The sequence below is a fragment of the Ramularia collo-cygni genome (genome assembly GCF_900074925.1).
Source record: "Ramularia collo-cygni strain URUG2 genome assembly, contig: RCC_scaffold14, whole genome shotgun sequence".
Classification (NCBI taxonomy): Eukaryota; Fungi; Ascomycota; class Dothideomycetes; order Mycosphaerellales; family Mycosphaerellaceae; genus Ramularia; species Ramularia collo-cygni.
Window position 1 is genome coordinate 103,674 of NW_019716268.1, and position 21,583 is coordinate 125,256.

At 53.6% G+C, this 21,583-nt stretch overlaps 8 protein-coding genes; 5 read left to right on the forward strand and 3 right to left on the reverse strand.

Moving 5' to 3' along the window:
* Positions 1–18: 18 nt before the first annotated feature.
* Positions 19–735, forward strand: RCC_08368 (probable splicing factor 3a subunit 2; the record flags this gene model as incomplete). Its single annotated transcript, XM_023773619.1, has 1 exon — positions 19–735. One exon carries the CDS (start codon positions 19–21, stop codon positions 733–735), a length of 717 nt encoding a protein of 238 aa, XP_023629387.1.
* Positions 736–1,725: 990 nt separating this feature from the next.
* Positions 1,726–3,270, reverse strand: RCC_08369 (uncharacterized protein; the record flags this gene model as incomplete). The annotated part of the gene is made up of 1 exon (XM_023773620.1): positions 1,726–3,270. The coding sequence occupies one exon, from the start codon at positions 3,268–3,270 to the stop codon at positions 1,726–1,728; it is 1,545 nt and encodes a 514-aa protein (XP_023629388.1).
* A 953-nt stretch (positions 3,271–4,223) lies between these two features.
* Positions 4,224–5,242, forward strand: RCC_08370 (uncharacterized protein; the record flags this gene model as incomplete). XM_023773621.1 has 4 exons in its annotated part: positions 4,224–4,337; positions 4,395–4,528; positions 4,618–4,736; positions 4,794–5,242. 4 exons carry the CDS (start codon positions 4,224–4,226, stop codon positions 5,240–5,242), a joined length of 816 nt encoding a protein of 271 aa, XP_023629389.1.
* A 5,195-nt stretch (positions 5,243–10,437) lies between these two features.
* On the forward strand, positions 10,438–12,057 carry RCC_08371 (related to nuclear localization protein NPL6; the record flags this gene model as incomplete). Its single annotated transcript, XM_023773622.1, has 1 exon — positions 10,438–12,057. One exon carries the CDS (start codon positions 10,438–10,440, stop codon positions 12,055–12,057), a length of 1,620 nt encoding a protein of 539 aa, XP_023629390.1.
* A 924-nt stretch (positions 12,058–12,981) lies between these two features.
* Positions 12,982–15,957, reverse strand: RCC_08372 (probable mitotic control protein dis3+; the record flags this gene model as incomplete). The annotated part of the gene is made up of 1 exon (XM_023773623.1): positions 12,982–15,957. The coding sequence occupies one exon, from the start codon at positions 15,955–15,957 to the stop codon at positions 12,982–12,984; it is 2,976 nt and encodes a 991-aa protein (XP_023629391.1).
* A 318-nt stretch (positions 15,958–16,275) lies between these two features.
* On the reverse strand, positions 16,276–17,192 carry RCC_08373 (uncharacterized protein; the record flags this gene model as incomplete). XM_023773624.1 has 2 exons in its annotated part: positions 16,276–17,077; positions 17,131–17,192. The coding sequence occupies 2 exons, from the start codon at positions 17,190–17,192 to the stop codon at positions 16,276–16,278; spliced, it is 864 nt and encodes a 287-aa protein (XP_023629392.1).
* An 832-nt stretch (positions 17,193–18,024) lies between these two features.
* Positions 18,025–19,284, forward strand: RCC_08374 (related to ran GTPase activating protein 1; the record flags this gene model as incomplete). Its single annotated transcript, XM_023773625.1, has 1 exon — positions 18,025–19,284. One exon carries the CDS (start codon positions 18,025–18,027, stop codon positions 19,282–19,284), a length of 1,260 nt encoding a protein of 419 aa, XP_023629393.1.
* A 642-nt stretch (positions 19,285–19,926) lies between these two features.
* Positions 19,927–20,934, forward strand: RCC_08375 (related to NUS1-putative nuclear undecaprenyl pyrophosphate synthase; the record flags this gene model as incomplete). XM_023773626.1 has 2 exons in its annotated part: positions 19,927–20,371; positions 20,432–20,934. 2 exons carry the CDS (start codon positions 19,927–19,929, stop codon positions 20,932–20,934), a joined length of 948 nt encoding a protein of 315 aa, XP_023629394.1.
* Between the last annotated feature and the right edge of the window lie 649 nt (positions 20,935–21,583).

Consider the following 21,583-nt stretch of genomic DNA (forward strand, 5'->3'; position numbering starts at 1 on the left):
AAACATACCTTCCACACCATGGACTATCAAAATCGAGCGGGCTCCAAATTCGGAGGTGGTGGTGTCGCCTCGCAATCCGCGACCAATGCCGATCGGCGAGAACGTCTCCGGAAACTCGCGCTCGAGACGATTGACCTGGACAAAGATCCCTACTTCTTCAAAAACCACGTCGGAAGCTTCGAATGTCGTCTATGTTTGACGGTCCACCAGAATGATGGCTCCTATCTCGCACACACCCAAGGTCGCAAGCATCAAACCAACCTCGCACGTCGCGCCGCCAAAGATGCGCAGATGGGAAGGAAGAATGAGGGAGAAGGCTACACCGGCGCAAATGCCATTCAGGTGAAGAGGAATACGGTGAAGATTGGTCGGCCAGGATACAGCGTCACCAAGACCCGTGAACCCATCACAAGACAGGAGGGATTGCTCTTCACCCTCCAGTATCCCGAGATTGGACAGGGTGTGACTCCCCTCGTTCGCTTCATGAGCGCCTACGAGCAGAAAGTCGAGGATCCTCCGGACAAGAACTTTCAGTACCTTCTGGTGGCTGCGGAGCCGTACGAGACGTGTGGCTTCAAGATTCAGGCCAGGGAGATTGATCGCCGGGATGGTAAGTATTGGGAATGGTTCGACGAGGACAGCAAGCAGTTTTACGTGCAAATTAACTTCAAGACGGAGCGTGAGGAGCGCTTTAGTGGTGTGCCTGGTCTGGGAGCTCCGGGTCTTGCCAGATGATGAAATGGAATGATGGAAAGGACTGAAATCAAGCAGGCGGGTCAGTGGTGCCGCGACCGAAGAGAATGCCTCGACGTTGGAGGATGTCACGCGGGTCACCTGACAGTACTTGTATGTGCTTGGCTCGCGTGGAGTAGCAGCTTCGCTACTGGGTGATCGGGAGCATAGTTAAGACCAGGACAGCGGACGGCAATGTAAGATCAGAAGAGTTCACGTGCGATCGCAGAACGCGGGCTAATCACCATAAGCTTATCTCCAAGCTGGCACCGAGTGTAGCTATTTTTGAAGGGAGTGGTTCGACGCTCAGAATCACCACACTACGAACTCTTAAATGAATAAAAAGCCTTGAGTTCTCATCCTCACTGCTTCCCCAATAAAACTCCAATCCTAGCCTCGGGTCTCAAATCCATCAATCTATCCAACACCTCCCCATCGACGCGCTTCCGCCCTCTCATGTAATGCGGCCAGAGTTCCCTCACACCGTTCCTCTCACATTCCCACACCATCTCTCTCCGCCGACCCATCTGAACACTTCTTTCTCGTAGACCAGTGTTGATGATAGAAGGACTCGGAGAAATAATCTCGTGGCCTTTCCTTCGGAATCGCCTCTCGGCTTCAAGAAGTTCAACATCGAGAAAATCGGCAAGAGCAGCGAATTCCGTGCTTGGTTTGTTCTGCTCGCGGTACGCTCGGAGACTACTTGCTATCATTGTCGATTTTGGGAGTTATTTGGTTTGAAAAAGGTGCTTTCAAGTTGTGTAGCCRTTCGAATCTCGGCACATCTGCTAAATGTAGAGAACACAGCATGAGGTCGTGACGTTGTCAGGTCATTAGATACATGTACCTGATCATTTCTCAATGAACTGAACGTGGTGGGATCATGGGTCCTTGCAAATCAACGGGCGCAAAAAAATGTGAATGAGATGTCGTCCATTATTTATCATCAATACCTAGCTACATTCCAACCCAGAGAGTGCATAAGATTCAAAGTCAAGCTGGAGTCTTACTCCCCGTCAACCCGGCAAGAAATTTCGCTCCAATGGACCTTTTACTACCACTGGTCCGTGCCGAGGAAGCAAACGAAGCAAAAGACATGCCTGAGTTTCGCTTAGAAACCCGGGCTGGCACTGGCTCGCCCTCTTCATCATTCAAGCCATCGCTGCCCCTCCCTCCCGAGTTCCGGCTTGAGAATTTCATCGACAAGCCCTTGGAGAGTCGATTGGCCAGAGTCCTTTCCGACTTTTTGAGGCTCTTCCGTCCCTGAGGCGATGGTGACGCGGTGACATCTTCGCTGATTGGTTTCTCCTCTGGGATGTTAGATGGGGGAGCAGGAAGTGCTTCGTACGGGATTGAATGCGGAACCGTTTGCGGAGACGCCAGAGACGGAGAAGAGGTAACCGGGGTCGTTATGGGCGAAGGAAAGGCCACTTCCAATGGCAGAAGCCAAGTATCATTACTCGTTTTCAACGGCACTAACCAAGTATCATCATGCGTGCTTGGTGTCGGAGAGCCAGGCTGGTGGTCAAGCGGTTGCTCGAAATGGAGTGTTTCACTGTTACTCCATGAGAATTTTCTCGAGCCTCTGACCGATGATTTAGGCGGGATTTGGGGAGGTTCAGAAGGTAAGCATGCCATGGGCGCCGGTACCTGCTTAATTTCTCGTTCTCGAGAGCTTCGGACATAGAACAGAGACATCCTACATTTCTCACAAAGAATGGCCTCGTATTTTTGCCCGTCCCATTCACGGGATACCACGAACTCAGAAGCGCAGCGAAGAAGCTCCGAGTCATCTTGAGCGATAGATCGGGCAAAGTCGGCCACGGTATATGGAACTTTGTAGTTCGTTTCGTCGTCGTCCTGTTCGGGTTCATCATCACAATGACATTTCTCGCCTTCGCTCAGACTTTCATGCCGCCTGATCTGGATTCTCCCGTCGGACAAGAGGGAAAAGGTGCTCCTGTCGTTGATGGCGGACCATGTCGCAGTATCCTCCGTGTAGATCCATGTTTGGTGAAGAAACTCGATTGAACGAACCGGATTCAACCAATCTGGAGCTTCGTCCATCCAAAGCTTGAATTCATGACAGCCGGTGGTTCCGCGCAAATCGAACTTGAACATTGCAGTCTCGTCCAAATCGTCATCAACGGAGTTCTTGTTGGGGTGGTGGGAGGGTATGGTAAGCAACGCAGCATGTTTCGTTTGCGCTGAAGATACATCCCGGGACAGGCTCGCATGATCTTGGGCAGGCTCACACATTCCCTTGGTTGCGACATCGTCATCAACGCACGAGTCCTTCCTGGTAAGATTATATGCGGCCTCAGAGTTGGGGACTTTGGGCGAAAACCTTTCGCTCTCTTCAAGTAATCTCTGCATTTCTGCTCGGCTCGAACCTTCTTCCGGGAGGTCTTTGAGCGCTTGGCGAATCCACATCGAAGTTGCAAGACCCATCCAAGTCTCCGACGAGGGCCGACTCATGCTTTGCAAAATGTCCTCCTTTGAATAAGGGGCACCKAAATGAGGAGAGCTCTTGCTCATTTTGAAGTGCCCGTCTCAAGGTGATACTTGGGTCTGCTTCAAGGCCGTCGTATAAGTCGTACTTTTCTTATGCATGAAGATTGTGGAATATAGAAGTTCCGCGCTGTGCAGCGAGCATGGAGAGGAGAATAATGTTGAGAGGTGTATGTGGAGATGGAGATGGAGATGAAGATGGGGATGGGGTTCTGAGGTATAAGTTTGTCGACTTGTGCTACAGACTTTCGTCCTCAAAGCATGTYCCAAAGCCGAGTATATGGCAACAATTCGCATCAATTTTTATCTTTAGCTTCCACGAWACCACGGTAGATTTAAAGTCGCGAAGACAAGTATTACTTATCTTGGGAATACCCGCAGCGATTCCGCTTGATCGCAAAGCTCTTACAATCGTAGCTCACAGTGCTACAGTGATGGACGCCATCTTTCGCTGCGCTCCATACGAGCTATTTTGCTTGTCCATCCGATAGGCGTACCGTCACGAAGCTTGTTACAACGCGAAACGTGTCTCCAGTAGCTTAAGAGGATAGAAAGATGCGGTCGTGGATACTCCTGGGAAATATAAGACCCAATTAGGATGGTGCTGTCGAAAATCCTGGCCGTTCATAGCCGACTGGGGCAAAAACCGGTCGCTGCGTCGTATCATGGCCATGGTTAAGCATTCGACATTGCTTGTGGTACTGCTGGACGTGGAGCCATGGAAAGCTTGGTATGAACAACGTGTGAGGTGTCGATGAAGGTGTGGTAAGTTACTTAGTGGGAGGAAAGAGTGCCGTCGCTTCGTCGGCAGATCCATTGCGCACGGGCCGGCAGTCGCGGAGTTCGCGAACGTAGCGCGACTACCCCATCGCGTCGCCCTATGAACCAAGACAAAACTTCCATCTTGATCATTCCGACATCATCCACAATCGTGCATATCAGCCTCTCGCACAACGAATTGACACGGACTAGTCTTCGTTATGCCCGGACGAAAGAGCAACGTCTCGACGGCTTCCAATGGACCCGAAGATGTCACAGAAACTCCGCCGGTCAAAGCCACCAAGGACAAGGAGCGAGAGGGATTGAGCGTCGATGTACGTTGACCTTGCGGCCGCAGGTCTGAATTCGCTTGCTGACCGTCTGTCTTGTAGGATCTGAGCTTGCCGAAATCCATGATTGCACGCCTCGCCAAGGGAGTTTTGCCGGCCAACACACAAATACACAAGGACGCACTGCTGGCTTTACACAAGAGTGCCACTGTATTCGTCAGCTACATAGCATCCAAGTGAGTCTTGAACGAGGTCGAGGTCGACGAGCATGCATCGCGTTTTCTCTCTGGCGATCTTTCGAAGAATATATTTAACAACTTCGCAGCTCCAATGACAATGCACAAGCGGGTGGCAAGAAGACCATTCTACCGCAGGATGTGATGGCTGCACTGAAGGATGCTGAACTTGAGGAGTTCCTGCCTAGGCTGGACGCGGAGTTGAAGAGTACGTATTGTCCTGTGGATCATCTCAGGGGACACTTCACTAATGATCGCATCAAAGAATACAACGAGATTCAATGCGATAAGCGAAATGCATACAGACGCAAAGTCAAGGAGGAGAAAGCAGCCGCTACACCTGGAGAGAATGATGAAGGTGCAGAGGCATCCACGGCGGTCTCAGGCCCGGGAGCGACAAATGGAGATCCTATTGTCCTCATCGATCACGGCTCCGACGCAGCTGAGCGGCCTGCGAAGAAGGTCAAGGGTGATGATGGCGAGGCGCTGCAACCTGACGAAGAAGATGCAGACGATGCGGACGACGTTGAGAATGACGACACAGAAATGAATCAAGATGCCGACGAGCAGGATGATGATGCAGAGGACGATGATGTAGATGACGAGGAAGGAAGTGATGGCTCGGACGACGAGCCGATGGAGGATGCTTTGGAGCATCTAGAGGAGAGGGGAGAGTTGAGGGACGAGGCGCTCGACGAGCCTGATAGTGATTGAGTGGGGTGAGTGCTCAGTGTTTAATGTTGAAGCTGCTGAAACTATGCTCTATACTAGCCTTGTTGATTCGACGTCCTACTGCCAAGAGACACCGCAAACTTATTTCCCACCGACCCGTTCCCACGGATTACTAGGTATAGCTGACGCCAAGTGTACTGCAGTGTCGATACATCGTCACCATGATCGYTCAGCTCACGAGATTTAGACGGTTAATCAACTTTCACTTTGTCGGAGGATATAATTTGCAAGACAGATTTTCGGCTTCAAAATCCTAGGCACTAAACGCTTTCGAGAAGTGGCCATGGACATGCAGCTCGCCCTGCTGGCGCAATGGTAGCGCGCCAGACTTCTATCTTGATATCTGGAGGCTGTGAGTTCGAGGTAAGCTTCTACCAACCGCCTGGATCCTTGCACCAAAGACTGACTTTATCATCAGTCTCACGTAGGGTGGTTCTATCAATTGATAAAATCGATGCAACCTACATCTAAGCGACTACGCTTAATTTTTTTTCCTGTTTTTGCATTTTTGGCTTACAGCTGGCTGCGAGCCCACTGTGAGTGTTCAAATCAGCTTTAACTAGGTCTGCTTAACAGGAGCAGAGGACTTGCCAAAACTTCATATCAAATATCCTGATCCTGTATTTGACTTGATTGCATGACTCGCTTTCACATTCATCAGGCTCCGCTTCATACAGCCCACTGATCATAGAATACTCGTTCTGTCATGTCAGCTCCGCTCTCGCTTGCCACTTGGCAATTCTTGTAAACGAGACGCCAGGTCAGCTGGCGGCATTGCACTATATCACATTCAATTTGCATGAGTGAAAATCGGCAAGCATGCCATTTGAGATYTACAAACAATGACAAACTAAGCCCACCTGATCAATAGTAAGGTAAGGTAGTGCAAGTCCGAGATCCCCCACAACCCCGTGCAAGTTAAAGTAACACGACACGAGATGCTTCTCTTCCTCGCACAGCGCAACGGCACGCAAGTTGACGAGAATCGTGAGCCTTCCAGGAACCAACGCATCAGAAAAGAAGGCAACGAGAAGCGGGAACGTTGACAGTATCGCACAATGCATGCAAGTTGTCAGTTAACCGAGCCAGACCACCCATCACCGACTCTGACCCGCCGGGATGGATCCGCGAGCGCAATTCGTGAAGTGGAGCCATTACCAATTGTTGGCATGTGATATAATATACAATACTCTCCGGGAGAATTGCCGGTTGATGTCCCTGTCGACTGTTGGCTAAAGTTGACGACGCTATTCGTGAACAGTACGTATCGCCGCGTTTCGAACGTGCATGCATGCTGCAAGTCGGAGACCTGCAGCGGGAAGGATTGACATGAAGATGTTGATGAACCTTTGGACGAGCGCTCAAAGTAGCAACCCGGTAGTCGCGGCATGCCGCCAACGAACGTGCATGACTCAAGCAAACTTGCTGCCTTGGTTTGTTCCCCAGACTATGTAGACTTTGCGTGGGAGAGAGTGCAAGGTGTCTTGTTACACATGCGGAGACGGGCACGCTAGGAAGTTGAGAGAGACGACTCCACGTTACCTTGGTTGCAAGACGGGGCTGAGAAGAAGAGACGCGTTCGGATCTTGATTTCTCAAACATGGCGGTGAGTGGTGATGCATTCGAGCATTGCAATTTGCAATCCTGCATCTACTTCGCCTCGTGATCTCGAGCAATAAAACTGGTAACCCAGGCCGAAAGAGGAGTATTCAAGATAGCGCTTAGATCGACGACGTGATGTCGACCAGGGTTCCTCGGATGATAAGCGGCCAATAAAAGGCTGCGAGCACGACCAGAAGGTCCCGCATCGAGGCATTCACTGCAGCGACATTGTGTGTCGAGAGGTCATCCAGGATCATCTGGCTCAGCCACAGCGATGCTCGTAAGCTGGTTGTTCATCTGAGACATTTGTAGGCGGCAACGCTCGCATTATACGATGAAAGGCGAGTGAAGCTGTCCGCCGCGCCGGCATGGCACGCCGGAAGCCGTCGATGTCGTGTGATCAAGGTTTGGACGCTGATGCGTTGCCTTTTGGCGTTTCAACTTTCAAGAGCTATGATCTGGCCATCTAGGTTGACTAGGTTGACGCGGCGCGCAAGGGCAACATCCCTCTAGCTCCGACTGGTGATTCCGTATGCAACAGCGGGACGGTGACTGTTCACAACGCATATGCGTTTGCATGCACGTTGCAAACGTGCAGCAGCGGCTACCCGAACAATGCCATGTGGACTTGGTACAGCGCCAAGTGCAATACCGTTGGAAGTGAGCTCCCCAGAGACCAGTGCCTGCATCATCGATAGCTTTTGGTCGTGCTGCCGTGATGAGATAGACTCCAGGAGCTACCCGACTTCTGCAAGACGGCCAAGCCACATTCCGTGTCAATCTTGTCTGTACGTGTCGAGAGCACACACCCTCCCGATGCGCATCTGGGCGGCACGGGACGTGCTAGAAGGGCCGGAGGTAGCTTCATGCCGCGCGAGAGACCTGCGCGTGGTTTGAAGTACGGTCGATCACCTAGCCAGGCAAAACGGGCGGCTATCTGCATTGGGCCATGCAGCCACACTGCGCCATGATCATGTCGTCTTTGAGGGGGAATGGCGATGAAGCGCCATGGGTTTGAGTGGTGGAAAAGCAGGGTCAGAGCAGAGGGCAGAGCAGTCACCAGTGCGATCGTGGCGATACGGGGACGTAAAGCGTGGGGAAGACGTTGGAGGAGCTTCGATGTAAATAGCAGCCCAGTGACGAAATCGCCCCTCGTTTGGTGCGTCCACGGACTCGATTGGTTGGCGCATGCCGTGCTTGGGAGCATAGCTCTGTTCTAGCTGCGACAATACGGCGACTGTGCGAGAAGATTACTGACGTGCTGCATTGTTTGGCGAGCAAAACATGCCGGAGGATGGAGGGCGGGAGTGGTCCAGAGGGGGCAAATGCAGCACTGCGGTTGGTTGTGGCGGTCCGTCCGGTGGAGGTGTTGCTGCAGGGTTGGATGCTCTCTATCAACGCTATGCCCACGCTATGGGGGACAAGCACGATCGCTGTCGGTGATCCGATACAACCTCATGCACGCGGCGCGCAACCATGCTTTGGCGGCGGGACGGCCAGGTCACTGGCGAGGCAGGCCGTGCAGCGATTATAAGCCCATTGGCCCCGCAAGTCTACGCGTGCAAGTTACCCTCTCTGCAGTCGGTGCCGTCTTCGTGCAGACTGCAACGTGTTCCAATAACAATCCCTCATCCTGATCGCAGAGAGATCTCAATCGAACGGCTCGGAGCGCGGTTCAACCACGAACGAAGATCACAGTTCCAACCTTGGAGTCAGTTGGGAGTGGCACTCGAATCAGACCTCGCGCCCTATGCTCGACCTGGCGACCATTTGTCCACTGTCACACACTACAAGAGGGACTCTGCAGACGCGCAGACGCACCACGAGTACACATACCTTGCCTCTCCACCGACAAGTGGCCCCGCCYGTGCGTGCTGGCGCTGCGGTATAACGCTGCGCTCGCTACCACGACCACGGCGAGCGAGCGACTCCACTTGGCGGCCTATCAGACGGCACGCGCTGTATAGTCGTAACTCACCGACTTCCAGTAAGTGCATTCAATAATCATCTCGTCGACGGGCCTGGTAGTCGGGGCGGCCGCCCTTGCTTCCAGCTGAGGTGAAGCTACGTCTCGATCCTCCACCCTGATTCGATCCATCACGCTCCCCTCCTCGACGCTGCCGGACGAAGGAGTTGCTGCGGAAGCCCGTGCGAGGCATGGTGGTGATTGTGTCGTTGCGCTTACGGCGGCGAGCTCGACGACGAAGACCGCAGAGAGCTGACAGCTAATATTTCTGCCGCATCCTTAGCGCGGGGCACCATCGTCCACTCATCTATCGCCCTTCGTCATCCACCACAGCACGCGCGGTCCAAGCGCGCTTGATTTTGCTTGGCCCTGCGACCGTGACCTTGCAAACAACTGGAGCTCAATTCAATTCCTTCTCGGGCCTTGTCGTCTTGTGCTACGCCTGCTCTCGGCGCATCGCATCGCCGCTCGTCGGCCCTCGTTTCCCTCGACCAACAAACACCTCTTCCCATCTGCAGCTCCCAGCCCAGCCCCAGCCCAGCCCGGCCCAGCTCAGCTTGCCCTTGCGTGCGTGCCGCCCGTCGTCACGTCCGTCTGCCCACCGGCGCACAATCTCCTCGACTGCAAGTCCCAGTTTGTGGTCTGGCGGGCAAGGGTTCTCCAGCATAACCGCGAGCTTATCTGGAACTTTGGGATCGTGCCGTCAGCCGTTCCCTGGTCTCGAAGCTAGAAGCCCACCCGCGCCTTGGGCCTTGCTCTACCCTGATCTTTGCCCTTCATACCGAATATCGATCTCGAAGCCCGCCCCAACCCACCCAGCGGCGGAGACCCACCGCGTCGACGACGCGCGCGCGCAGCTCCCAGCGACAGGCCGACCGCCCGCGTCCGGCTGAGCTTTGTCCCTTTGCGCGCACCTCGCCTCACCGCCTCCGCGCCCGCTTCGAGACACGACCGCTGACGCCCGCCGCGCGCTGTACGACTGCACTTTACCGGCCGTTGGCGCCTCCACGCCAGGTAGTGGGTTGTGATGCTGGCCGTGTCGCATCGCCCCTCTTCTTCATCGCTGCCTACATTACACCGCGTTGCCATGGACGAGGAGACCGTCAATCCCGCGTCCATTCTCAACTGWAAGCTCCCCGACCATCTCCCCACTGTCGCCATCACCCTGTGCTCCCCAGCCAGGTCGCCGTGATATGCCGTGTGACACGTCGCCGCATGCGAGGCAAGCCCGCGACAGCGCGACGGCGGCCAGCCGGTTGTCAAGCAGCCACGCTCGTGGCCGCCCTCATGCTGGAACCCGTGCTGACGATGCCATGTTCTTATAGCTACCACCATCGCACCCAATCTCCTCTCGCAGCCAAGTCCGCGCGGAATCAAGCGCAGCAGAGAGCCCTCAGACGACGGCGCAGGTGGTACGTACCATGCATATCCCCTCCTCCACAGCATAGCTCTCCCTCCGCCACCGCATGAACATCCCCCACCGCATGAAAACTGTCTCGTTCGGTCCGCCAGCCGCGGTGCTCATCGCGCATGTCGTGCTAATTTGCTCGCAGATGACGCCAAGACCGCTTCCAACAAGGCCTCGAAACTGAAAACCAGCGACAGTCCAATGTCGTTCGCCTCCACCGTTCCCCCGCACGCCGTGCAAACGCCGCAAATTCGCACGCAATCGCTTCCGCACGGCTCGCCCAGTCAGGCATCGCCACAGCGGTCCACACCCGGGTCGGCATCAAAACCAGCGGTGATCAAGGCGCTGCCGACTGTGCGCGATCATACCACCGATCAACTTGGACCAGAAGGCGACGAATATCTGCCACGCGAAGTCGACGAGCATGGCGAGACAAAAGTCTCGCGGGATGGATACGCTCTAGATGGCCGCAAGTACAAGTGCCGGACCTTTCAAGTCCCCAACAGAGGCGACAAGCTATTCATGCTTGCCACCGAATGTGCTCGTGTTTTGGGCTACCGCGATTCCTATCTGCTATTCAATAAGAATCGGTCGCTATTCAAGATCATCGCCAACCAGCCGGAAAAGGACAACCTCATCCAACAGGAAATCCTGCCATACTCATACCGGTCCAGACAAATCGCAATTGTCACGGCTCGCTCCATGTTTAGGCAGTTTGGCAGTCGTCTGATTGAAGGCGGCAGACGTGTGCGGGACGACTACTGGGAGGCAAAGGCCATTAAACAGGGCTTCACCGAGGAGGACGCCGCTGGGGAGAAACGTCCGGGAGCTGCCAAAGCGCGAGAACAGGCAGCTGCGGAGGCGAGTCACGCCAACGCCTTGACCTCTCTTCCCCAGGGCGAAATCATCTACAGCAATACTGGGCATGGATTTGATGGTCAACCGCCTGGAATGAGCCCAGTGTCGCTTGCGCCGCTGTCTATGATCCACATCCAAGCCGATGACTTACGCTCTGGCGGCGTGGGAGGAAACGTGATTCGACCCAGGCAGGACATTGCGGGTCCCCCATATCACGATCGGATTCAATCTAGCAATCCTAATGAAATCCTGTCGCAAGCCGGCCAGGCTGCCGAGTACAACAAGCAGCTTAGTCAAACGCGGGAACATCGTCACAAGTACCTCGATGACTACTGGCGACGACCACATGAGCAACCGACCACCGAAGGGGCATCCGATATGAACACTGTGGCGCCGCAAGATTTGCAAAGCCCGCAAGCCGTGGCTGGTATGAGTCAACATCGTGGGCAGGATCAAATGTCGAGCTCACAAATGATGGCGCAAAACTACGGCGGCTACTCACATCAGCAACAAGCCATGACCTCACCTGTTCAGACCATGCATCGTGGCGTAGCTCAGCCTCAGATGCATCAAAGCTCTCCCGCAATGAACATGGGCGGATCGGCACATCGTCAGACACCGTCATACGGCGGCTACAATCAAAATCAGATGTGGCCTCCCCCTCAGCCGCAACCGTCTCCACTGTCGCAGTCGCAGTCCCATGTCTCGGCGTACGGCCAGCAGCAGCAGCAACAGCAACAACATCACTCACCCATGCCGCCGCCACAGATGCCGCCGCAGGGAATGGGATATCCGCAGATGAACCAAATGGGCAATCAAGCTTACGCCGGCATGGCCCGCAGCATGTATCAGCAGAATCCGAGTCAGTTCAACATGGCGCCACAAACGGGTGCTGGTCAGCAGCCGGGAATGCAAGGCTGGTCCGCTCCTGGATCTTTGCCCCAGAATTATGGCTATCAGTGATTGCCGTGGCTTGCAATTCTTTCTCGATCAAGGTTTGATCTTTCTACACCGCCATTATTCGCCACATCACCGCATCCATATCAACTCTGCACGGCCAGGTACACCGTKCGTCTGGCGAGCTTACCAGCGGCTCGTCATATTTTTAAGAGATTTCGAAATCTCGACGCATCGATTCGATTCTCCATTCTCCATCGATCCGCGTAACATCATACTCTCGGCTCTTTCCCTCCAACAAGACAGCGCCTGGAGCCGACACGCCTGTTGTTTTGCGTTTGCAATTTGCCCTAGTCTTTTCAGGGGCCATGATTGTGTTTCTTGAAGTTTCCGGTGGCATTAATAGCATAGCGGGACCTGACGCCGTGGACGATACCCAGATTGATTTTACTGCTTCCCTCTTTCGATTTTGATTCTTGAATTAGTTCGCATCGCACTGCATTGGATGCTTTGCATGTTGATTGGCGTTGGGTGGATAGTTAGATAACCGGAAAGGCGTGGCGCATGCGATGCGAATGCGTATGCAATGTTGGGGTTTGGTATCAGCGGTATACGAGTCTGCAAACTCATCTCAATGCCCTTCCTTGCCCTGTCCATCTGTGGGTTAGGTTGGGATGATGAAAACGTATGATGAAGATCAAATATGACACAAGACAGACACGCCTGATATATGTCGTTCCATGAGCATGCTTCTTCGTTGACAGCGTTCACGTGTAGTGGTGTGTGACGTGTCATCCGCCAGCGGGCCAAGTGACATTCATTGGCCAGCTACACTCGTCCTCCCTACACACTCTTAACTAAACGCCGCGTGTAATATTGACTGCTGTCCAACCTACTCGATGAGCGTGGCTGCCCATCCCTCAAACCTTCACTCCCCATCTTGGGTGACGATCTGGTGTGTGGCTCGGATGCACCCCCAACCAACATGCCTCAAACCAACTGGAGCTTAATCTTCCGCTTTCCAGTGCTCTCCTCCGCCTCGTCACTGATTCGCACTTGAACTTTTTGGAACAGCTCGACTTTTCTTGAACCATCCTCCCGCTTAATCTCCAATGAGTAATCCTCCCCATCAAAGACGCCTTCGGGTTCCTTTCCGCCTGCACCCAAATCTCTCAAGCGGATGAGTCCTTCAATTCCGAATCGTGGGACAAACACCACAAAACCGTTGCTGAAAATGCGCATGATGAAGCCTTCTTCCTCGATGATGCGCCCCTTTAACGCCTGTCCGACGTAGTACTCTACACTGGCGCGACCCGCCATTTGCGCATTCCGATGGCGGACGTTGATGTTCTTGCACACACCCTCCAATTTGCTTTTGGATTGTAGCGAGGGATCCAACGGTTCGTAGTCGATGGCGGCCGCTAATTGCCGGTGGGCCTCGAGATCCGCATATCTTCGAATGGGTGAGGTGAAGTGGGTGTAAATCTCCGATGCGAGGCCGTAATGGCGGAATTCGGGGTAGGCTTGTGTACCAGAGCAGAAATATTCGGCGCTCATCATGCAGCGAGTCGCGAGGATACGGACGAGGGTGTTGAAGAAAGGGTTGGTGGGATCGGTGCAGGTGTCGAGGCTGTCGGCGAGGGCCTTTGAAGTGTCTGTGCGGAGTTCGAGACCTTTTTTGACCTTGAGCTGGTTGGTGAGTTCTTCAAAGTTGGTCTTGAGCGGTGCAGCATGGCGACGAAGTAGTGCGGTCTGCGGGAAGGCTTCGTAGTTCTTTCCGGCAACGGAGATGTTGGCGAGAAGCATGAATTCTTCAACCAATTGATTGGTGTCGAGGAGCTGCTTGGTTTTGACATCGACGGGGTCGGAAGTCTCACTTTCAGTCTCGATGCGTACTTCTGGGCTTGCGAGGTTCAACGCTCCAGCCGCCATTCGTTTCGCTCGCAGCTTCTTGGAGAGCATCATGAGGTATCGCATGCCTTGGGTGAGTTCGTCCTGCTGGGAAGCATCGTCAATTCGAAGTTGTGCTCGTTCGTAGCTGAATGCCTCCCGACTTCGGATGACACTCTTTGTGAAGGTGGCATTGACAATGTCTGCATTTTGGTCCAGCTCCCACAGAACACTAAAGGCGTATCGTTCAACATACGGCTTCAGCGAGCACAAGTCCGTACCCAGGAGCATGGGAAGCATGTCAATCCGCTTGTCGACCAAGTAGACTGTGGTACCGCGCAGTGAAGCTTCCTTGTCCATTGCATTGTTTGGCTTGACAAAGTGCGATACGTCTGCAATGTGGACACCGACCTGAAAGTTGCCATTGGGAAGCTTGATGGCGTGTAGAGCATCATCGATATCGACACATCCTGGAGGATCGATGGAGCATACGAGAAGGTCTCTCAAGTCTTTACGACCGTTCCAGCCCGGATCTGCAGTATCTGCGGGTACTTTCCAGTCATGGCCCTCAGCCGGCAGACAGTCCAGTACCGTCTTGGGGAAGGGCCGRTACTGCACATCCCATTCCAATAGCAGCGCTTCCGTCTCGGCACCCTTGGTTTCCAATTCACCCAGACTACGGATGAAGTGGCCAACGGGGTAGCGTGACTCGCGATCCCAAGAATCGATGGTCACCAGCACACGCTTTCCAAGCAGCTCAGCAGCCTGACGGGTACGTACTCTAATCTTCGGTATGCGCTTGTCCATTGGAACGAGGAAGACGGTCTGCTGGGAACGGCTTTGCTTTGCGCCAGATTTGACAGAGTCCTTGTCAATGTGACCAACGTACTGCCGCCAATTCCGCTTGATGACTCCAACCACTCTCGCAGTGGGCTGAGGCTTCCCTTCGCTGACCTTGCCATGCGCACGTTTGACTTCTTCCTGCAAAGCTTTTCGCTCCTTTTCGGTGATGATCCCCTCGCTGGACTCGTCCTCATTCTCCGCGTTGTCGTTCTTGGTGACGTCGTCTTCTTCAATAACTTTGCTTGACGGTGCTTTCCACTGATCTTTGGGTAATACCTCCAAAACGACAACATCGCCAGATACAGCACGGTTGCTGTTTTCCCGTCCTTGGATTATTAAAGGTCGATCGAATGCCGGGACATGAGCAGATCCTTCGAGATAGTTGTATGGCGATACACTGAAGTTTCCCTGGTGGAGGACACCCGCCTTCACGCCTGTAATCATCGCAGACATGGTCATGTACTCTGGATAGAGAAGTTGTGTCCGTGCATCTCGTGCCGCTCGTTGATCTCGGCTTGATGCGACCATATCTAGCAGCTTATCCGCTTCTGGGAGCCCCGATACATAATCGTGAAGATTTGAGGCAGTCAAGCCTTCAGCTCGGGATATTCTCAGATTCTCTTTATCATCTGACAGCATCACAATCGCCGGGCAGCGAGCACTGTTCCGGGCCTTTACTGCTTGCGCCAGATGCTCCCCATACCATGAGCATGCTTTTCTGACTGCGCGGTCGTTGCGGTCATTGATCGTCTCCCCAGACTGTCGCTCGACATACGTCTCGAGCCTGAAATCGTTGAAGAAGACGTAGAATCTGTTCCCCTCATTTTTCGTCAAGGCTATCAGACGATGATACAGAGGTAGAGAGCGGTTTTTAACTTCTTCCAACACTGTCTGGAGCACGACCACATCTTGAAGAACTCCCTCTGCCTCGAATAGATCCATTGCTGAGAGGAATGCATTCGTGTCGGGTACGAGGTAATGGCCTTGAGGATACTGTTTCACTCCAGCGGGAGTGGCTGAGAGGACAGTCGGCTCAGTTCGCCCATTGAATCCAGCAGGCGCCAAGTCGATGCATACCGTGCATAGATGCGACGAGCACGGGATATCCTGGCGAAGGTAGAGCTCGCGCACGACTTTTTGCACCTTTCCAGATTTGAGGGTGCGGAGATATGTCTTGCTGGACAATGTTGTACCCTCGCCAGTCGCAGCATGAGATCGCTTGAGAGATGTCATTGCGGCGATCTCTGGTGTGTGGTGGAGTGCCGGTGTTTGCAAGTGCGACCAAATGATTGTTTGGGTGATGGGTGAGAGAGGCGGCGGCGACATGAAGTTTATTGCCAAGAGATCGCCGGCAGGGTTGTTCTAGCGCGAGATCCTCGAGACATTCCACGAGGCATCTTCTTCCTTTGACTGAACATGACAATAACTACGTGATGCTCGATCGTTGACAGACTGGTGATCGTCGCCCTGTTTGAAAGCGCCAGTATCTACAAAGATTGAACCCGCCTCACTCTCGGAACCCTGCGACCATCTCACCCTCCACAGCACCGCTCATGGCTTGCTTCCCCAAGCAACGTAAAATGGGAAATACAATCCCTCCCGCGGCGGGGAAGCCTGTCCATGGAACTCGGCCAGGATCTCGTCTCGTACAGCCTGCTCCTCATCCGATACCAGATTCGTCATGAACATGACCAATGCGGCATACCACTGTGCTCTACCCTCGGAGTCCCATGCATGCTCTGATTCTTCCTTTGCCGCTCCCCACGGTAGGCGATACTGCTTGATGCTTACGTCCTTCAACCCGAGGCCTTTCATGATGACGTCGGCYTTGTCGAATTCCATGTCCAAACCCAACTTCTTCACACCGTTTTCGCGGTAGTACCTACTCCACTTTGATTCCTCGAAAGCAGGCACCTCGCCCTCCATCAAAGTGAGGCCTGCAAGGTCGTGCATCTCGAGGATACCACCCGCTCGAAGGAGAGAGGTTACGCACTGGATGTATGCCCTCCAATCCTGCATCCCGGACGCGAGCAATCGACTGTATAGGAAATCCACCGATCCGCTTGCCAGTCTCGGATCGGAGTTGACGAGTGTGGTGATGTTTCCCTGGATAAAGACCACGTTCGGAGGGATCTGCTCCCTGGGCATATCGACGCGGGCTAAATCTACCCCGTATATCTGAGCATCGGGAAACCGTTTGGCAAAGTACATCGTCATGTCTGCATTTATCCCGCAGCCCACGTCCACAATCTTCTTGGGTCTCAAAGATGAGATTGGAGAGTGGATGGGCTCGTTGTGCATGATTCCCATCAGGCCGTTGTGCTGCTTCTTCAGACGCTGTCTTTCTCCATCACTGGCGAAAGTAGTCAGTGTTGTGTCGTTGGCGCGGGAAGGAGACGAGCTTACTGGTATGGAAGAGGATAGACGGATCCGTGCTGGGCTGTCGCCCTGACTTCTCCACTCGTCATTGTTGCTGCTGTGCAGAAAAGGAATCCAAGGCAGCGTCAATCGTTCTCTTTATATCGCAGCTGCTGATATGGTTGGCTCACAAATGCCGCGCAACCCGCGCCAGCATCCGTGGCAGAGTCTTCCGTTTATATCCGAGTCGCTCGAATGGAACCTGGGTTACCTAAAGCTCATGCATGGACTTGGAGGTCCATCGATTCGCCCAAGCTATGCCATGCTTTGACCATTCTCGGCCACAACAAGCAGATCGTTTTTTAGCCGAGTCATTGCCAGCGTGTCAAGTGGGGAAGCATTAACCTTTGTATTCATAATTACACTGTCTGCTTCGACTGTTTGGTCGGATTCGCCAATATGTAGTGGGGACCAGTTAGGGTTGGGGTAAGGTAGTAAGGTAGCCATGTCTCGACATGGGCTCATAAACATCCTTGAGACTGATAATGTATGGATTGCTAGCCGGAGAGCATTGCTGGTTGGGTCTCGGGTTCTTGCGACAATTCAACAAGCGGTGACTGACGAGTTGAGTTTTCGAAAGATCTCGGCATGGTTCAAGCCTCGGGAGTTTTAGAATGATGAAGATCCTATCTCTCTCTTCTTGCAGGAACATCAAGCCAGAAACACGGCCTCCATACTATTTTACGAAAGTGACAGCACTGCCGACAGTTGGCCTCGTTTCTTGTGAAACAGTCCGACGAGGCGAGGGGTTCATTATCTTCAACAAAAAAGTCAAAGTGGCTCTAACAAATTATGTCGACCCCACCATGAATCTAAACAAACCATCTTTCCCCTAACAACCCCTCCACAAAACATCCCTCTTGCAACAAACATTTCGCGAAAATGACCGTCTTCTCGCTCAAAGGCCGCGCGCTCAAGTTGGACACGGCGGCCGACTTGGAAGCACACATCGAGCCGCTCAAAACGCCCAACTCCATCACCGAAATCCAACTCGAGGGCAACACCATCGGAGTCCCCGCAGCGGAAGCCCTTTCTGCGCTCCTTCGTACCCAAGGCGAGCTTCAAGTCGCCAACCTCGCCGATCTCTTCACCGGACGCCTCCTCTCCGAGATTCCCCAGGCTCTGGATGCTCTCTTGACCGCACTGCTGCAATGTCCCAAGCTCCACACCATCAACTTGAACGATAATGCGTTTGGCCTCAACACCGTCGRGCCGCTGCGACCGTTTTTGAGCAAGTGCACGAGTCTGCAACATCTCTACCTCAACAACAACGGCCTGGGACCCGCGGCGGGCACACTTGTGGCCGAGGCACTCGTATCGCTGGCGGAGAACAAGGCGGCGAAGAGGAAAGCGGGTGAAGATGTTCCGGAGCTGGAGACAGTGATTTGCGGCAGGAACAGACTCGAGACGGGAAGTATGGCTGCGTGGGTCAAGGCATACACGGCGAACAACAAAGTCAAGACGGTGAAGATGGTGCAGAATGGCATTCGGCAGGAAGGCATGGCGACACTTTTGCAGCACGGACTATCCCAGTGCAAGGAGTTGGAAGTGTTGGACATGCAAGACAACACGTTTACGAGCTTGGCGGCGAAGACGTTGAGTGCCGTTGTTGGGGAGTGGAGTGGTGTGAAGGAGTTGGCGGTGGGAGACTGCTTGCTGTCTGCGAGGGGTKGACGAATGCTCGGAGAAGCATTGGCAAAGGGGGGGAATGTCAAGTTGGAGGTGTTGAGATTGCAGTTTAACGAGATTGATACCAAGGGCTTGAAGGCGATTTCGGATGCTGCGGCGAGTGGCACGGCATTGCCACGACTGAGGCGTGTGGAGTTGAACGGAAACAAGTTTGCGGAGGAGGACGAGAGTATTGCGAAGCTGCAGGCAGTGTTGGAGAAGAGGAAGGATGAGCAAGCCGAGGACTTCCCAGGAGTGGATGAGGATGATGAGGATTCGTGGGGTGTTGACGAGCTGGATGAGTTGGAGGATGACGAGGATGATGAAGATGATGAAGACGAGGATGATCTGGAGGCGGAGGAGGAGAAGATTGTTAAGGAGGCAGACGAGGCGGAGAGCGAACCTGTTGCTGCAAAGACCGACAAGGATGTTGACGACTTGGCAGATTCGTTGGGAAAGACGGAGATTAAATGAGAATGATAGTGGAGGATGGGTTGACTGACGTTGGAGATACCACACATGTTTGGAGGCGGAACCGGCAGCGGCATGGGATAGTATAAAGGAGCATATCATATCATTCAACCAAAGGGACGTTTGGAGATGCATGTTGATTCTACAATGACAGTGGCAGTGAGAGGGATGCACATGACGAGAATTCTAGTCCCATCACAAGCACAAGCGAGTCGTACAAGCGGCCGTGCTATTGGCGACCTTTCAACTGCGACTTCCACCTCCACATCACTTCTTCGTCGAGACAGCATCCACCTATCTACCTATTCATCACATTACCCTGTTAACATTGATCATCAATACCTATCCAGCGGATCGTCTCATCGGGCCGTACCGCCAAACTCCCAGCTCCATCGGTCTCACGCCACGAGACGCGTCTCCGGTGGCTTGGAAGCGTGGCTGAGAAGGAAAGTGTGACGACGCCGATCATCGCGAATCTTAAGCCGGCCGCCAACATGTCGACGGACATTGTTCGTTCATAATTGCTGCTCTGACCCATCCCAACCCACTGATAGATTGATCGTTGCACACCTCCAGTCACACCCTCATAGTGAAGCAATGCCGAGCCAGCGCGAGCTCACCGCCTTTCGACAAGATGCAGACACGATGACCGGCCGGAAATTGTCTCCAGCACAACGCGAAAAGTTGCTACAGCCTTACCTCCCTCCAGTGAAGACGAAAGACAATGTCGACCATGATGATGACCAACGCTTCCACCACCGACAGCGGGTACGGCCGGCGTTGCGGCAGATGCTGCACCAACTGCTCTTCACCTTCATCCACACCCTCTTCTCCCTCCACATCCGCACCCGCCATTTCTACCACGCCCTGCTCGATCGCGCCCTCGCAATCCTCTACTATCACCATCGCACCCCCGAGCTGATCCGGAGAGATGTGAAGCATTTGGACAAGATCCCACGTCATTTGTCCGTCATTCTGCAGCTCAAGGATGGGAGTGAAGGGCTGTCGGGCTTGATGGACGATGCCAGTGAGCTGGCTGCGTGGRGTTCGGCGAGCGGAGTGAAGATGTTGAGCATATACGAGCGGACGGGTAGGGATATGATAATTCCCCAAGATTGATGTGGAAGTTGCAGACTGACATTCGCTCCAGGCAGCCTCAAAGCAAGCCTTCCCCATCTCCACCGGAGGATCACGCGGACGTTGACAAGCTACTACGGAACCAAAGATGCCTCCAAGCCCACCATTTCCCTTCGCAGTCCCAACATGCCCGCCTACGAACCTCCAAGCGACAGCCGCGACAACACATCCTCGCCCAACCACCTCACCATTCTCCTCCTCGATGCCTCTGATGGACGTCAAACGCTCGTGGATCTTACCAAGACTCTCACGGAGATGTGTCAGCGAGGTACCATCCGCCCCGAGGAAGTCTCCCAAGAACTCATCGATGCCGAAATCTCCGAGAGTGTCATGGGTGAGCCGGACTTGCTCATCATCTTTGGAGGCCGGGTCATGCTACAAGGATACCCACCCTGGCAGGTGCGATTGACGGAAATGTGTTATGCAAAGGATCTGAGTGGCGTGGGAGTTGGGTACTCGGTCTTCCTCAGGGCTTTGTACCGTTTTGCTAGAGCCGAGTTTAGATTTGGGCGATAGATGGGAAGAATCGAGTGACTGTTCTTGTTTTGGCCCAGGAGGCAATCCTGCTTCTATTGTCCGTTCGTACGGGAAGTTGACAGATCAGAATTCCAGAGGTACTGCCTGCCGGTGTTGACTTGTCCCAAGCAAGCAAGCAAGCAGAGGTCTGGTCTGGCCTTGTTTCAGCTCTTGAGGCATCTGTCCAAGTTCGAATCGATGCATGTGGACTTGCACAAGACTCCTTTTGTTGATGTTCATTGTCCTTGCGGGTGTCATGAGTGGGAAGTTGCGAGCCGTACGAACTCACGACCTGCGATGGTATCATTCTGCGTCGGCAAAGGAGGATGGTCACATCATCATCGAAAGGCAGATAGCTCGTCATTGCCACAGAAGCAGAGAAGATCTCTCGTTCGACGGCAACGGGCTGTAGCTCAACGAGCTGTGCTACAAACGGTGAAGAGTCGATTGAGACAAGTTCAGCATGTCTCAAAGGTGTTGACCAAGATCACCGAAAAACGGAGGACTTAGTGAACCATCTATGTAGGTAGWGAGCCGTCAACGCGGTGGACGTCGTTGCTTTACGTCGCCACCATCGCTACCAAATGACAGAATTGAGGAACGCTGTTCGAACCTTTCATCTGGAATGTTCTCAGCGCACATCTAGTCG